Source organism: Dermacentor silvarum, chromosome 2 (assembly GCF_013339745.2).
Source record: "Dermacentor silvarum isolate Dsil-2018 chromosome 2, BIME_Dsil_1.4, whole genome shotgun sequence".
NCBI lineage: Eukaryota > Metazoa > Arthropoda > Arachnida > Ixodida > Ixodidae > Dermacentor > Dermacentor silvarum.
Window position 1 is genome coordinate 172,940,971 of NC_051155.1, and position 17,114 is coordinate 172,958,084.

General features: G+C 47.1%; 2 protein-coding genes across 12 annotated transcripts in view; one reads left to right on the plus strand and one right to left on the minus strand.

The window, feature by feature from the left end:
• LOC119440557 (sterol regulatory element-binding protein cleavage-activating protein) overlaps window positions 1-17,114 on the plus strand; it is a 134,213-nt gene that overhangs the window by 95,501 nt on the left and 21,598 nt on the right. For 2 of the 11 annotated variants that reach the window (XM_049661910.1, XM_049661917.1), the window contains exons 20-24: window positions 12,360-12,590; window positions 13,083-13,332; window positions 14,449-14,534; window positions 15,157-15,242; window positions 16,241-16,371. The exons of 4 other annotated variants lie outside the window; for them this stretch is intronic. In XM_049661910.1, the coding sequence (XP_049517867.1) occupies window positions 12,360-12,590; window positions 13,083-13,332; window positions 14,449-14,534; window positions 15,157-15,242; window positions 16,241-16,371 (784 nt within the window). The remainder of the gene's footprint in view (window positions 1-12,359; window positions 12,591-13,082; window positions 13,333-14,448; window positions 14,535-15,156; window positions 15,243-16,240; window positions 16,372-17,114) is intronic. 5 more of the 11 variants (XM_049661909.1, XM_049661919.1, XM_049661918.1 and 2 more) reach the window with 4 other exon arrangements.
• On the minus strand, window positions 9-6,965 carry LOC119442130 (E3 ubiquitin-protein ligase SHPRH-like). The gene is made up of 2 exons (XM_037706884.2): window positions 6,276-6,965; window positions 9-161 (listed from the first exon to the last, which is right to left on the minus strand). Exons 1-2 carry the CDS (start codon window positions 6,416-6,418, stop codon window positions 17-19), a joined length of 288 nt encoding a protein of 95 aa, XP_037562812.1. The 5' UTR covers window positions 6,419-6,965; the 3' UTR covers window positions 9-16.

A 17,114-nucleotide genomic window follows, 5' to 3' on the forward strand; every position in this document is an offset into this window, starting at 1 on the left:
TTCGCGGACATTGCGTTCACTTAAACAGATTCTTTAGGTCGTCGATGGTCATCTTCGCATGGTCCTCTAAGCAGCTCCGAGACGTCTGTGATGATTTTAAGAAGTCGACGATGCGTTCCTCTATAGTATTCTTCACCATGAAGCGATGAATGTAAGTCTTCCTGCACAGACACATACGAACACAAAACAAAGAGATTAATATCCACGTAACTTATCAAAGCAGGTTAATGGCAGCACATCACTATTCTTTTTTTTTTTTAATGTTCAAACAGGAATCACGGATACAGCTACAGACCACATAGAGTTCTGTTCAAGGGCACTGTAGCTACTACAACCAATTGTTTGCTACCAACTGCAGCTTTTCTTGCTGCTAAGTTTTCAGCTAAAAGATTGTGGCAATCTCTCACCTAGAATCCAAAATGATGTTTGCAGCGTTATAAGTTCATTACGGCCAAAAGTCCGGTGTCCTTAGGGAAATTATTATGGTGCGAAGCATTATATAGTGGCTCCTTAAATTACCAAACATTATATGCGATATAAAGGTTATAAACAGGAATAAGGTGCCTCAGAAAGGCTGGCCAACGTTTCGATAGGAGGACCCATCTTCGTAGACAGGTGCACCTATCGAAACGTTGGCCAGCCTTGAGGTACCTTATCCCTGTTTATAACCTTTATATCACGTGTGCGACTTCATCTGTCAGCATCCTTTTTTGATTTTGGACAAACGTTATATGAAAGGGTCAAGTGATATCACCCATATAAAGCCACCATGTGTATATATGCAAAAGAGAAGAAAGGAAACCAAGGGGCCCGATTTTGATTAATCATATCATAAGAAGCCAACAAACAATGATACTATGGACAACAAAGGGGAAATTACTGGTACTTACGAAGCGAATTAAAGAAATGATAAGTTAATGAAAAACAAAGTGGATGAAAAAACAACTTGGTGCAGGTGGGGAACGATCCCACGTCTTCGCATTACGCGTGCGATGCTCTCACGATTGAGCTACCCGCGGCGCCGTTTTACCATCCAATTTCTGGGGTGTTTATGTTTTGCTACTACAACTAACTCTGGATGGATGGTTGAGGCTGAACCCTTTAAATCGGGCGGTGGCACACACCACCTAGCTTTGACTATTAACATATTTTGTACTTTGTGGAGGGTGAAATTTCACCCTTGCTTTGATTTTAGCCACCAATCAGATAACTTCCGTTTCGTTATTTCTACCCGCTTAATTAATGTCTATTTTGCCTCCACTGTCCCTAAACACCAATGCTTTGAAAAAAATCAGCCCCGTTGCTTTGCACTGTAGGGTAAAGCGCTTTACAGAAAAATATCAGGTGTTCAGCCATTTCCTCTTCCTCTCCACACGCACCGCACAACGTGTCTATACCTTGGTACTTGACTCTGTAAATCTTAGTCCACAATACTCCCGTCCTGGCTTCAAACAACAAAGAGCTTCCCCTAGAATTATCATAGATATTTTCTTTGGCAATTTCTTGCTTGAAAGTTCGGAATGTTCCCAGTGCTGATTTCGTCTGCATCCCTGTTTTCCACAGACACCTCTCTGTTTCCTTAACCTTTTTCTTAACCGCTGTTTCCTGGTTTGCACCCCTCCTGCAGTCCAAATATTTGATTGACAGTTTTCTGGTCAGCTTCCTCCATTTTGTATCAACATTCCTCATGTACAAATAACCGAAAACTCTCCTTGCCCACCGCTTTACCGCCATTTCTCTCAATCGCTCTTCAAATTCTATCTTGCTGCTAGCTTCCCTGCCCTCGAATGACGTCCATGGGAGTGTTAGCCAGCGCCACCATTCACAAACTTTGGGGGCGGATGTGGAACATCCTTTTTGCCGCAGGCGTCACGAGTACGTGACCTTTTTGGTGAGGGCAACTGGTCAATAAACCCACATGTGTTTTATACTGGACCTTATGAATGGGGGGGGGGGGGGGGACCTGCACTACCACCTATCTCAGCATGGGGTGTTCACAGAGCAGGATATGAGGTTTTAAGCAGCCGAGGTGATTCTCGGCTTGGAGCACATGCATCGGAGATACGTTGTCTATTGGGACCTTAAGCCGGCCAACATCCTTCTTGATGAGCATGGGCATGTACGGATATCGGACCTCGGTTTGGCCTGTGATTTTTTTTAAAAAGAAGCCCCATGCTAGCGTGGGCACCCATGGCTACATGACACCTGAAGTGCTCTCCAAAGGCACAGCCTACGATTCCAGCGCCGACTGGTTCTCGCTAGGCTGCATGCTGTACAAGCTGCTCAAGGGGCATAATCCATTTTGGCAACACAAAACGAAAGACAAGCATGAGATTGACCGAATGACCTTGGCCATGAATGAGGAGCTCCCCGGGAGCTCCCCGAAAGTCCTGCAGTGGTGGCCTAGCGGTAGAGCACTTCCCTCGTATGCGGGAGGTACCGAGTTCAAATCCCGGTGCCGCCAGGTAGCCACTGGTTTTTTCTAACGGGTAGAGATGTTCCCTGGCCTGGCGCTCGGCTCTCATAGGGGTTCACATCCCGAAAGAGGGCCCAATCAAGATTTCAGGAGTGATCTCTTGTCCAACCACAGACGGCCTTGTTGAAGAGCTGATGCGGCTGTGGGAGGCAAGTGCTGCCGCTGGGTACCTACCGGTAAAATAGATACAAGCGCGCTCCTGGCCTGGTGCTCGGCCATTATGGTATCTCAATGCTTGGAAGAGGTATTTGTCCTACCTGAATAGGTGCTTGGGGCGCCATGGAAGCGGCTCAAACATCACTTTTTTTTCGTGCTCACGAGGGTTTCGACGGGAATTCAGGGAGCAGGCTCCTTTCCCAAGCGTATCATCCCTGAAGGAAGCCGAACACCAGGCCGGGGTACGCTTGTGCCCATTTGAATCAGTTTGAACTATGAAACCACTTTATTTTCAATTAATTTATCATTTCTTGAATTCACCATCATAAGTACAAGTAATTTTCCCTATGTTGTCCTTGGTATCGGTTTGTTGGCTTCTTATGATATATATATCATAAGAAGCCAACGAACGATACCAAGGACAACATAGGGAAAATTACTTGTACTTATGATATATATATATATATATATATATATATATATATATATATATATAACTCGAACGTCTGTATAACGAGGAACCAATTAAGCCTCGTCGAATTCCTATATGCCTCACATGTACTGTGAACGCCTCTACAACGAAGACCACTACAACGAATTTGCCTATGCAACTAAGAAATCTAGGTATCCCCTAGGCTTATTTGTTGCTTTACGAAGAACGCCACTGCCCCCCCCGCAGATGCCATCAAAGTGCGCTCTGCGCGAGTGCAAATGGCATGCACTAGTGACGCAACTGAAGGCCTTGCCAATGTCAGTAGTAGTCCTGCTGCGCTGCTGCAGAAATTGTTTTAACTCGTACTATGCTTGTTTCAGCGCATCAGTAGGTACGACAGCTGACGAATACATCGCAGTTGATGACGACCGACGACGTCTTCAACGCCGCTGAAGCTCCATTCCCCCTCGCTGTCGAAGCGCGCTGGCTGCCCGCTGTTGGGTGACGTAAGCAGAATGTCGCTTGGAGGTGCGCGGCTCTGCGCTCGCTGCAGCCTCCTAGCTTCGGTTTCGCGTGCGCCGATAGCCAATTTTCGCCGTGCCACAGTGCCGAGGGTAATCGCATATTTCCAGATCCAAACGTTGATATGGCTCGTATGGAGAGCTCGCTTAAATTTCCCAATTACACTGAGCCTGCTGAAACTAAAGGTTTAAAGGTTAATGGCTTTTTGTTAATTAGCGACTAATTACCAAGCATCATCCATCACTTCGAGGGCGCCACCACTGACTGCATGTCTGCGAAAGAACTGTCCTTTTGTTTTAAAGCGGCTATTTTTCAATATTACTTAGTCTTCGTAAAGAAACACCTGGTATAATTTGAATATATATTTGCATATGTAAATATGTAACCTTCTTTGGTCGAGGCACGTTTGCAGTCAGAGAGCATGAGGTGCTGTGGAGAGTGGAGAGCGGTGCCCAGGTAGTTATATATGCCTCTGCTGCTGCCCTCCTTTTCTCCTATTGTCCAATCCTCGAACCGATGAGCGCGTGCGAGCTGTGGGGTACGTAGCTGCGCCCAGTGGCGTCACTAGCTCGGAGTGCGCCCGGGCACGCAGCCCGGGGTGGTCCAGAATGCATACAAAAAAGTTTCCAGAATGAAAACAAAAAAGACCATGGAGATTTACAAGAATGGGAAGAACATCTCTTTAATCTTTTTTCTCTTCCTCATAACTTCTCTACCTATACATACCTTGTACCGATATCTATATGCCTTCAACTGATCCGGTCGTATCAATCTCTTCCCTGCTTTTTTCCACCAATACTCTCAACGGCTCTTGCTTATCTCGGCTGCTGACTGGTTGATGCTTCCGTCCACTTTAAACCTAAGCGCTTCTGGAAGGAGTACGTTACCTACGGGTCTCACTGGGTGAATCCCTTCACAAACCAAATGTTAGGATGTGCTGAGTGGTCTCCGGATTTTTGCTGCACCATACACATGCCTCATCTTGTTGTGAGTATTTGCTCCAGTATGCTCTCGTCCTTAGGCAACCAGCTCGAGTGTTAAATAGCAAGGCGCTGCCCTTTGTGTAATCATACAGGTGTTCCCTTCGAATCTGTTTCTTCCCATTCTAGTAAATCTCCATGTTGGTTTTGTTTCCATTCTTTGCATCGAATTCACCGTCTCTGTTTCTCACACTTACTTTTTGATGACTCCTTATTAACACTTTCACTTACCCTGTACTGGGTTGCAGGGGCGTAGCCAGAAATTTTTTTCGGGGGGGGGGGGGGGGGGGGGTTCACCGGCCCGACCGGGGGGGGGGGGGGGGGGGGCATGCGTCTGCTTTTCTCTACGTGACGTGATCGATAATATATATTGGTAGTTTAAGCAGACTCTATACATGTATATCAAAGACATGGGACGGGGGCCCCCTCCCAACCCCCCCCCCCCCCCCCCCTCGCGTGTGTTTGTGAAGAAATTAAGTAAACAGTAAAGCAAGCTCAGTAAAATACAGTAAGCATGACATGTACAGTGGTCGTTTGGAGCAACGGTCTCTCATCGCGCCACTGAATGGACCAGTCTTCGAAAACGCATATTTGAGACGACCCGCCCGAACGGAGAAGACATCATTATATGTTAATTTCCGTTAAGCGTAGATGGTGTCGTCCTCGTCGGGGCGAAGTGCGTTTCACAAGTCAAGGACAGCTATACGCGTGAAAATGCATGCGTGACCAGGCTATACCTACTCCCATAGCAATAGCTTGTTCGCTGCGTCTTTGCGCTAGAAAACTTAAGTACGCGCAAAAACGGGGAAGGCTTTTTTTTTCGAAGCTTTCATCACCCTGCTTCTTCATACGAGAGGGTTGCATTTCCTGCGGCAAGTGCATGGGCCGCTGTGTCTTCCGCTGTGTGCGAGTGTGCAGCCGTCATTTGCCTTTACGTCAACAGATTCAGAATTGTACAGAATATTTCACCGCACAGCATAGATATGGCATGTGTACGCATTTTAAGTAGTGCGTGCAACTCATTTCTGCTTCACTTACGCCGGTGCAAACAGGAAGCGGCCTTGTACCTCACAGAATCTCAACTGATTGGTGTACTAGTTATTAGAGCACTGCACGGGCTCGGGCTTACCCGAAAGCCCGGGCCCGGCCCGGCCCATGGGCCGGGCCGGGCCGCTCCCACTTTAGCGTTGAAGGCTCCCACTTTAGCGTTCACAATGCGCGTGATTTGATACTTGGACTTAGTACTTCAGCTTGAAGAACAAAAGTAGCACATTTGTGAAATCACCTTAAGAAATACAGCACTTATTCACAGTACTCAAAATCCATAGTTGTGCAGCGCATCTCGTTCCAGAAGGCATAACTGCCACCAAAATTATTGCAAACGTTTTCTCCAGGTTACTCAAATTGCAGCCAGAATCGATGTGTAAAAGCTTGCAGAAGCTCAGTTCACAGGCTTTGTATGATTTGTTATTATTTATTATTGTGTTTCATTTGGTATTTTGCATGTGCCAGTCAAGTGTATGCTGCATATCAAGGGTATGTTTCTTGCGATATGTATAACACTGATCTGTATACTGTGCGCGACTCTTTGCTACTGTGTAACCTGCAGGGTGCCGAAGGCAGTTCGACCTGATTTTAATAAACATTGTTTACCTTGGTTCCTGCTATAATTCTCAGTGGAAAGCAAAAAGAAGCAAGGAATTCTCACCGTGTTTGCCCAATACGATGAACCCGGCCTATGGCTTGCAGCTCCTCCCCAAGGTTGAGAATGGGTTCGACGAGGAGCACATGTGTGGCTTCCGTCAGGTTGAGGCCTTTGGCTCCCAATGAAAGCGGAAGCAGCAGCACCATGATTGATGGGTCGTGTCTGAATAGTGCTAAATTATTCTGAAAACAGAACAAATTGCTCTCGTACAGTGATGTTAGATGGTGCCATTCTGCTATCTGGGCTTCCCTAGTTCCAGCTTTTGTCCTTAAACACAGCAAAATTGAGTTCCTTTTTGTCTGTGCACTTCTCACAGCCAGAAGTCAGAGGAAAAAACAAAAAATTCAAAAGCAGCAATGCATGCTCAGAAGTTGTCACTACGGCTGAGCCAAATAAGGATGGCACTGCTTTGTTGCAGTTTTGCGCAGTGGTTGCGGAGCTCTGAAATTCGTTCACTTATCAACGTCTTTCTTTCATTCCAATGCATTTCTCGCTCTCTTTTTTTTTTTTCCAGCTCGCATAGTAGTGTGCACAGGGCAACCATCATCACTGAAATGTACTAGTATTTAAATTATAACCAAGCAGGCTTGTGTATCAGACGTAAAGTGTCCTGTCAAGCCTGGCAGTCATCATGGACGGTGGCTGATTTAGAACAAGGTGGCCAGCCTCCATTTGCGATAGTATGCAATAACTCCACGAGGAAGCATATGATTGTGCAGAACGAGACATGTCTTGTACAGATTGAGTCCGACACATCCTGCATTGTGCCAACCTCTCCCGCAAGCGCAGAGAATAAACTCGTTAATTGTTTATATAATCCGCAAGTCGGTTTTGTTTCCCACTCTCAATATCTAAAAGAATGAAATATACAGCGCACAACACTCTAGCTGTGTATCTGTAGCCACTACTTCCACACCACACATCATTCAAGCATAGGTGGAAAGTTTTCCTTTTTCCGGGGGGGGGGGGCTGATTAACTGGCTACAACGCGGCCTTTTCCGGCTCCCGTTTACCCTCCCATAGAACTCCATGTATATGCAAACCGCTTACAGGGCAGCCGCGTGAGACGAAATACCGGTTTATAATGCGGCTTCCACGGGAACATCTCGCCGACAAGGGCGGTAGCGAGCACGCTTCTCAACGAGGTGCGCCCACCGATGGGAGAGGAGATCAACGAGGGCGATGCGGAGGAGGAGCATGAGACGTGGAGCATGAGTCCAAGGGTGATAAAATCGTCGCCGCGCGCCGTATGTGTGAGTGAAAGCGCGCGGGGGACGCGCGCTTTCGCGGAGAGCGAACGCACAGCGAAGAGCAAACGTGAGCGAAAGGCCGTGGGGGTATGGGAGGGAGGGGAAGGGGGGGGCGACGCTGTGCTGCGGCACCAAATGCGTATCTTGCAACCGGGGGCAAGGGTAACTGGCGAGGCAATCTCCCACGCGAAAGGAGCAAAGCGGGAAGGCAGCACGGGAGGGAGGGCGGCTTTTACTCTGCCAACAAATGCGTTCTTGTGCTTTGCGCCTGTGCCGGCTGTCGGTGTTGTCGCGCGCACCGTATCTTGAAAGCGATCTCCACACGGCACGGCTCTGAGCTACTACGGAGGCGTGCAAAGGGGGCGGGTCAAGATTTATACTCGATCAGTCAGGCCGGTGTCGTCAGCGAAGCTCAGTAGCGCACGGAATAGCTTCGCGTGACTTGACGTGCAGCCCGAGGGGTGCAAGATTTCCTCTGTTGTCGAACAGGGCAAGCCGTGCGCGCGGTAGATGCGGGCGAGGGTGGCGCGCGCGCGCCCTCGAGAAGGCAGGGAACTCACAGAGTAGGTGCTGCAGCGTTTCAGAAGCGCGGCAGTCTTGGCAGAGGGGCGAGGGGGCCCCGCGGAGGCGATGCTTGCGCCCGGCGGGCTAGAGGAACGCGCGCTGGCGCCGTGTCCGCACCTCCGCGCCAAAAGAGAAAGGGAGAAAGCGCGTGACTGCGCGCTGTTTTCTTTCGCCGCCGTCGGTGGGGCGGCGTTTATTCGTATCAACCGACGCGGGCCGGAAATCAATTCGTAACAACCGTTCTCTAGTACGTTGCAAAGTAATGGGGCTCGGCCGGGACCACAGAAAAATTCGTATCATCCGGAAATTCGTATTAGCCGTGATCGTATCATCGAGATTCCACTGTATTACGACCACCACAGGTGGCCAGTTGCCCTTAAACCAGGCAACCTTGTTCTCCTGGACAGCCATACTTTAAGTAATGCAGCAACAGGTGTATCATCGAAGCTCGCACCAAGACGTTCAGGTCCTTATAGAATTACAAGGAATGTCGGTGCTAACGACTTCATGCTGACAGACCCAACGACAGGGCGCCGTCGCGGGATAGCCCATGCTGACCAGCTGACCACGTATTATGAACCCCGACTGGACATGCCTGCGACGGGTTCACATTCTACGGAGGGAGACGTGTAAGGACTGTGCGGGGGAGAAAAGATAAATATTTTTCAGAAGACCTTCCTGCACTAAAAAAAATAATCCTAGTAAATTCTGGAAAACGATAGGTCAACGTAGCTTGGGAAACGATATCTCGATACATAATGCTTACAACACCCCATATTCGAATGCTGACATTCCCATTGCATTAACCAGGTTTTTTACATCTGTTTTTACCAAAGAAGATAATTCTAGCATCCCTTACGTCAATGATTTTGATTACCACTACATGGCACCTATCGACATTACACTTAATGACATTGTACACCTGATCAATAACCTTAAAGTGTCCTTCCCGTCCTCCGGTGTCGACGAAATAAATTCAAAAATACTAAAAAATACCACTTCAGTTTCCAGCGTCATCTTACTTCGCATCTACAAACAGTCATTTTCAACAACCGAACTGCCCACTGATTGGAAAATAGGAAAGGTAGTACCCGTTTTCAAAAGTGGTAATAAACATTCGCATGAAAATTATCGCCCCACCTCGCTAACATGCATTTGCTGCAAGATGCTTGAACACATTATCGCATCGCATATCTACAATCACCTAGAATCAAATCATTTCTTTTTCCCAAATCAGTACGGATTCCAAAAAGGCTTTTCCTGTGAGTCACAGTTATTATTGCGATAGCAATTATATGGACACTCCAAAGCAGATTTCTGCCGTCGGCGTCGCCGTTGCCGTCGCCGTGAGGTTCCGTATGACGTCAATGGAGACGAAATCGTCGCCGCGCGCCACCGAACGCTGTATGTGCGAGTGAAAGGGCGCGAGGGACGCGCGCTTTCACGGGGAGTGAACGCACGGCGGAGAACAAACGCGCGTTCTGTGCCGTGCTCCCTTAAGGGGGGACGCGGCTTTCGCATCGCGAAAAATGGCTAAAAAATCGATTTTTTGAAAATCACATTTTCAGTTTCTGTAACTCTTATTCTATCTGATTCCGAAATATCATCACTGAAAACCAAGTAGAAGTGCTCTAAAAAAATTGTTGTATCAGCCAAGGTGCCGAAAAATTGCGCGGAAATCGCGAAAAAACGGCGTTTTTCAAGCCACGATATCTTCGGAACGGCGCAGCCGAGCGCCGCCATCTTGGTCTCGTTGGAAAGCGCATTTCTCCGTCTTCAAATCTGCCGCTTCAGCTATCTCCTCCATACAGAAACAAGCACACAAAAAGCAAATGATTGAAGGTCGTGCCGGAGCCACCGATTGGCCGCGCCCGCCACGTGACTCCAGCGCGGTTCGCCATTGGTCTGGTGCTCGCTCCGTGATGGCGTCGTCTGCTCCGCTTGTTGCGGTGTCCTCGCGAGCTCCGGACAGTTTCCGTAATTTCGACGAGTGTTAAAGCGGGCGCTACGTGGACATAGCAGTAGTGTGGCCGATCCCGCTTTTTGTGGACGTCTCAGACCCGCGGCTAAGCATTCCGAGCATCGGTGACGCGGACTTCGCGACCGAGCTTCGGGCACGGAATGCTCGGACACGCGGCTAAGCCTCTCGCGCGTAGGCGTCTCCGACTCGGCGATGAAGCACATCGCGCGCGGACTTCTCGGATCCTTGCCTAAGCATTTCGTGCGTTGGCGCCTCCGACTGCGCGACTAAGCAAATCGAGCGTCGACTCCTCGAGCCCGCGGCTACGCATTTCGCGCGTCGGCACATCGCTCAACAAGTGTCGACTCCTCGGACCCGCGGCTACGCACTTCGCGCGTCGGCACCGCGAGCGTCGACTCCTCGAGGCCGCGGCTAGGCATTTCGCGCGTCGGCACCTCGGACTGTGCGACTAAGCTAATCGAGGATCGACTCCTCGAGCCCGCGGCTAGGCATTTCGCGCGTCGGCACATCGCTCATCGAGTGTCGACTCGGACCCGCGACTAGGCACTTCGCGCGTCGGCACCTCGAGCGTCGACTCCTCGAGCCCGCGGCTAGGCATTTCGCGTGTCGGCACATCGCTCATGGAGTGTCGACACCTCGAGCGTCTATTCCTCGGACCCGCGGCTAGGCATTTCGCGCGTCGGCACCTCGGACTGCGCGATTGAGCTTACCGAGCGTTTGGACCCGCGACCAGGCATTTCGCGCATCGGCACCTCGGACTGCGCGACTAAGCTCGTCGAGCGTCTATTCCGCGGACCCGCGACCAGGCATTTCGCACATCGGCACCTCGGATCGACCCGCGACTTAGCACATCGCGCGCCGACTCTGTTATCGTAATGCCACGATATCTAGTAATAATACCTATCATACCACCCCTTCATAAAGAGAACCTCATCATGAGCTCTGTTCACTAGGCCACTTGGGCTGGCACAGACACCTGGCTGTAGAAGTGAGGCATGATACAAAAGTACAGGCTGGAAAGCACCTAGCAGCTGCATTGCTGCCTATCTATCAGTGGCTCTCCTAACCTCCATAGCCATTGTCAATGGAAGATGATTCAGAAGGCTGCTGAGAGCCTTCATTCAGTAACATGGTCGATTCTACCAAAAGAAAACAATGCCTCACTGACTGCACTATAGGCTGCTATCAATGAGGCAGTCTGCAGATACAACGCTAGAACTACTGTATATTTATGCCCACATAGTTCTGCACCTCACTTGGTTTGAAACCCAGGCACCATGCTCTTTGTAGAGCAGCAGTAAAGAATGCCATACAAACATGAAAAAGGCAGAACGAAGGCTCAGCAGACCAGAGGCCACATGTCCAAGAAGCCCCACGTCACAAAACACATCAAAGATTACAACTTTGGTGCGTTTTAGAGAACTGAAGAGAAGGTGCAACTTTGAGAGCCGTTTTCTCAAAACTGTTTTTTCGCCTTTCTGCTCAGTTTCTGGAGCTGATTTCTTCGTTACCGTTTAGCCTATTTTGATTCTGTTTTTTTGTCACGTTCCTTGGACTACAGTGCAGGTCGAGACAGTCTCGCATTTTTATCTTGACATTTTATAAATTTATGGCGTGGCTATTCGTTCACCCCGAAAGTGTGCTTGGTGCGAAGGTAACTTGAAAAATGACTATCTAAAAAATTTGTGTTGCGAAAAAAAAAAAGTAAGACTGTCACGACCTTCAGCACGCATTGAGCTATGCAGTCAATACTCAACGAGCCTTCCATCATGTTTTTTAAGCTCCCCAGGCCCTCCAGAAAGTTCAAGAGAGAAAAATTCTGCTCAATAAAATGTTCTCAAGGTATCACTCTGAAACTTTTATGGAAGTATCAGGGAGACATTCTAAACATTTGTGCCAATTTTCATCAAAATCCATGAAGAAATCAGGAAGTTGATTTTCAAAGCCACGTCCCCCCTTAAAGAGGTTTTGCTGTTATTAGTTAGACAAGTGTTTTCATGGCCCCTTTATATCCCCATAGGTGAAGAAGTGTTGCATGGTGTAAGGAGGATGTAATGGCACTCTTTTGGCATTTGCATGCCACCGCATCTGGTAGTAGCTGCAAGTTTTTAATAAGTGCTGTTGCACACACCTATTGAATATTGCTAACGAGGTTCGGAGACCTTTTCTGTAAGCTACATGTGCTTTTTCCCACCTCCTGGCAACAAGAACTTGTAGGGCACTGGGATATAAAGAGAAGTTAACGTCTCATTTAGATGTTCTTATGCGCTCTTCATACTCTGTCCATTGCAGAAGCAGACTGAGAAGACCAAAACAAGAGAACTATACCCTGCGTGCAAGTGGCAGCTTCTCTTCGGATTCTACTTACGGTTCGTCGCCTACAGATTCTTGCGATTTCGGCCTCGGCAGCCAGGTTGGCAAGGAGCACACACCTGAATTTTTTGTGGGACAGAGCAGCCCAGCTGGCCTCTCCCCTGGCGTTGCACCCGAGGAGATTCGCAGTAAAGGATATGACTTCTCAAGGCAAGTGATGGCATGGCATGCTTATGCTGCACATACTGCCAAGTGCACCATCTTTATTTTTGCAGCGTTCCTGGCTTGGTGCAAAATCTACCTGAAATATCAGATTGTTTACTCATTAAAGTGGCTTGCGTTGTCTTCTGAGACTTTATTAATAACTGCTGATTCAACTCACATGTGTGATGATCACTGAACTGCAAGTCTGCAGATAACAGGAAAGAAACAGATAGCTTGACTGTAACCCTTAGGGTGATCTTATATGGGGTAACAAAGGGCTATGAATAGCGATATCTATGAATAACGATGTCTATGAATAGCGTGTTACTGGCATTTCTGTCTGTCTTTCTTAACCAACAAAAGTTGTTGAGGTACACATTCATATCATGTATCTAACACTTACTGTTGCTTTGGTGTAAGAGGATTTCAACAATGTGAATGTTGTACATAAGAATTAGCCGCTGACAATAAGCTCTTTCACTGTGCCTGTGGTTGCAGGTTTGTTACACCATACTTGCAAATGCCTTCATCACCTCGAGAAGCTGACGACCGGGAGTTCGCAATGCATCAAATAAGGGAGTTGCCGGGTGCCGGTGACGAACCATCTGTGGTTACGGCAGCTGGAGGTGATGTGCCGGGCAGGGGGTCCAACTCCACAGCAGCAACGAATGTGGAGTTCCAACCCATCTGGTGCATGGGATGCTACAGCCACTGGCTTGTCATTGGGTGCCAGAATGGCCGCATTGAGGTCAGAGCATTGGTCATGCATGCCCCCTTGCTAGTTACAAACATTTGGGCCAAGTTCACATACCATTTGACATAATTTGGCTGGTATCTCAAAGCGTCCATGTGCAGTAGTGTTGATTCAAACCTATTGATTGCACTGGTTGCAAAGTACAGTCGGAGCCACTTATAACGATCCCAGATATAACCCAGACAGATTCCAGATCCCGAATTATGGGCTACAGTCACCACATCTCACTACATTTACAATTTTTTCGACCCTGCTTATTGAAACTGCCTCCAGATATAATGATCATCTTAAAAAGCGCCGTACTGTTACAATGAGCACGTCAAACCCATTCGTGTTAAACGGAGGACGCTCACAAAGTTCCGAAGCACGGAAGCACGACTGAACTGGGTACGCAGCAGCATGCATTCCACTCCAGTCCAACTGCGATAAATATATGACCGTTTAGATGAGCGAGTGCCACGCACGAATTTCTGAAGCCATAAGTCAGTTGCTTTCACTACAATCAAACCTCGTTAATACGAAGTCGGCCGGGAACGACATGTAGGTATGCACTAAACGATGTACGAATTAACCGCCAATGCCAGTTTAGCGGCTGCTTACCGGCCGGTAAAGAACTACACTTAAACCTGGATATAACGAAATTGACAAATTCCCCAAAAACTTCGTTATAAAAAGGATTTCATTATATGCAGGTTCGGTACGAAAATTCGAAAAAGAAACGCTTACCGTATTCACTTGATTCAAACGCGCCCCCGATTGTGACGCGCAGACAGCTATGCGCTATACAACTATACAAATTCAGCAATGCAAATTACATAGGCACACTTGTGTGTCGGACCTTGACATTCCGGCTGGGAGCGTCGCTCCCTTGCGAAGGGCGTGCGGCGTGTGGTTTGAAACTCCAGCTGTTTTCGCGGCGTGCAGCAATATTAATACTTTGCAGACGCGATCCTCAGCACGCATTGTATACCCTGCGCATATCTGTTTAAAATGACCAAACCTGGTGAGGAGCCCTTCAAGTGCACTCAAGCCTTGCTAAAGGCAACAGTTTTTGTTTCTGTGCTTTAACATCTATAGGCTTATTTTGTTGTCTCTTTTTCTTTTCAATAGCTCTGGCACATGCCTACAGGTCGCCTCTGTGGCGTGTACACAGACAACACAGATGGAGTAACTGCAGTTACAGTCTCTGGTCACAGGTAAGATGGCTTTTACATTTTTTTATTATCTTTCCTTTACTCTTATAATTTGTAAGGATGTTAAGTTCCACGTGAGAATGTTGCCTAAAGATGACAACAGCTTGGTTACTTGCCTATTTACTTCCTTAAATGTTTTGTATCAGAAGGCACCACTATTGTCGTTAAGCGTTGCTTGTGAGCCAGTGCGCAAATAGGTATGTAATTCTGTAAGGACACTGGCTCGGCACACAAGACTTTTTTGTCTTTACTTTTTGCTTACATCATGTGAAGTTTTACACATTTATACATATAGATTAGCATGAAAATAATGTGGTCAAGAATTGTTTGTTGAGATTTTTCGTTGACAATAGCTTGGATAGGACCACTCCTGTCAGCAGCATTATGCCAAGAAATTTGCATTCAAATTTGGTAGGTGAGGTTTCATATTTATAAGCTGCTTTTGATAAGTTTCATGAAACCCAGAGAGCTGTTGACAGTACACAAGCTTTCATGGAACCATGTCTGGGAACCACAGTACTGCATCATCATAAAGAGCGGTTTGCTTCTGTAGGAAACTTGTTTGTTTACCGTATGTGCTCCATTCCTTGGTTTTGACCAGGCAAATTGTGGCTTACATTTGCAGAATCATCACATCAAGAATAAGCGGCATTCTGGAGTGCTGGCACCTTGAAATGTATTGTGACCGGCGATCATCTGATGTGGGCGGGGGTAAGACTTGTTTTATTTTTATTGTCTTGTAAAACGTGGTACACTAATCCCAACGAGGTTTTGAAGCATGCCTTGATTCAGTTGGTAGTATGGGTTGTTTGAATTGACTCATCTGCATTACTAACCTGGCAGACGGCAGACATGCGAGTGTGGTATTAGAAATTTCACATACTGTTTCAATTGTACGCTTTTAAATCAACAGATATTCAATTAAAGCATTTGATACTCGATTTCTTCGATTTCGAATTTGTGGGGCTTTTATTATTATTAGTGCTTGCCTGCCACAGAAAAGAGCAGATGTAAATGGTTCAAAGGCTGTTTGAAGTGCCTATCATAAGCCAGCCAAGAACTCTGGTGACTATATTCACTTTTGCTTGTTTACAAACTGCCAAGATGTGCAGACTTGCACATATTCAATGTATTGTACATTTATTGAGCAGCATTGCATGTATTGAATAAAATAAATAGGACTTTCTCTTGCTACACATTCTAGGTTACTTTTCAACTTTTAGAAGAAGCATAAAAGTGTTAATAATTGATCTGGTGTTCGTAACTGGTATTTCTTCGAACACCATTATGGGAAAGGAGTGAGAATAGGCACCCTTGTTAAAGGCCATATTTGGAATTGAGGGCACTTATGTGCAAGCATCTGGGTAATCTTTCCCTTCACTTGTCACAAAAGCATGCAAGATGTCACATTGCTTTAAAGGCTACTCTCTGTCGGCACAGGTTCCGGAAAGCTGGTTGGTTCATTAATAGCAGCATTACCTCAGTATTTCAAAACTCAGATACATACTGTGAGTTTTCAAATACTCACAGTATTTGAAAGCGAGTTTAGTGTTTTATGCGAGTGGTTAATTTTACACGTAATGAGTACTGTCAGCACAAATGAGAAAATTAGATCATGGGAGCAATGTAGCTTCAGAATTTTGCATCGTGACTCCTTAAGGACAACTCATAGAATTCTATATCTGTGAACACATTAATTTTCTCTGCAGTTTGGGAGAGTGGAGATCTGCAAGCCAAGCTGGTGTGGGTGAACAGTGTGCGTGCCCACACTCAGCCCATTTCAGTCGTCTGTGTTGAAGGAGGACAGATAGTCACTGGCAGCCTGGATCGCCTGCTTAAGGTTGGCAATTTTCAAGCATATATTTATTTTTACAGCGTGCCTAGTGGTGTGTGTATGCATTGTTTTTAACTAGGAGTGGGCAAATACTGAATAGTAGATTTCGAATCGAATATCTAATTGAATCAAGAAAAAAAAAAAAACGCCAAATACAGTCGAGTCCCGCCACAACGAAATTCACAGGACACGAAATTCACAGGACACACGAAAAATTTCGTTGTGGCGAAACTTCGTTGACGCGAAATTGGTATGTATATATGTACGCCAAATGGCAAAGCCACAAACGAAACCGAAACCATCGTCCGGGAAATCTTTGCGATGGCGTGGGGGCAAAGGTTTAGGACGTACCGAAGGCCGTCGATAAAGTGTCGACTTCACGAAAGAATGCAGGTATAGTGCAGACCAGATACCTGATATAGTCTGTCGTTCTCACTCCGTCATCATTTCTTTGTCGTCTTTCGTTCTTTACATGCTATCTTCGTCCCTTCATTATTGTCATGCCATTTTCATTTTGTCATCTTACATCGCCGTGCAGTCGTCACCTTGTCGTAATCATGCAGTTGACATGGTTTCAATGTCATGCTGCTGTCCTAATTCCGTAGTGGTCATGCCGCGGTCCTCAGGCCTTCGTTCTTAGATTGACATCATTCTGTTGCCGTCACTGTCCTCCTCACTCCTATAGTGGTTCTATCGTCATCGTTCTGCTGTCATCATTCCGTTGGGGTCATGCCATGGTCCTAAGGCTT

Coding starts and splice junctions, on each gene's coding strand:
- LOC119442130 (XM_037706884.2), bottom strand. CDS start 6,418: ATGGTGCTGCTGCTTCCGCTTTCATTGGGAGCCAAAGGCCTCAACCTG. Junction 162..6,275: donor CATCGTATTGGGCAAACACG/GTGAGAATTCCT, acceptor GTGTCTGTGCAG/GAAGACTTACATTCATCGCT.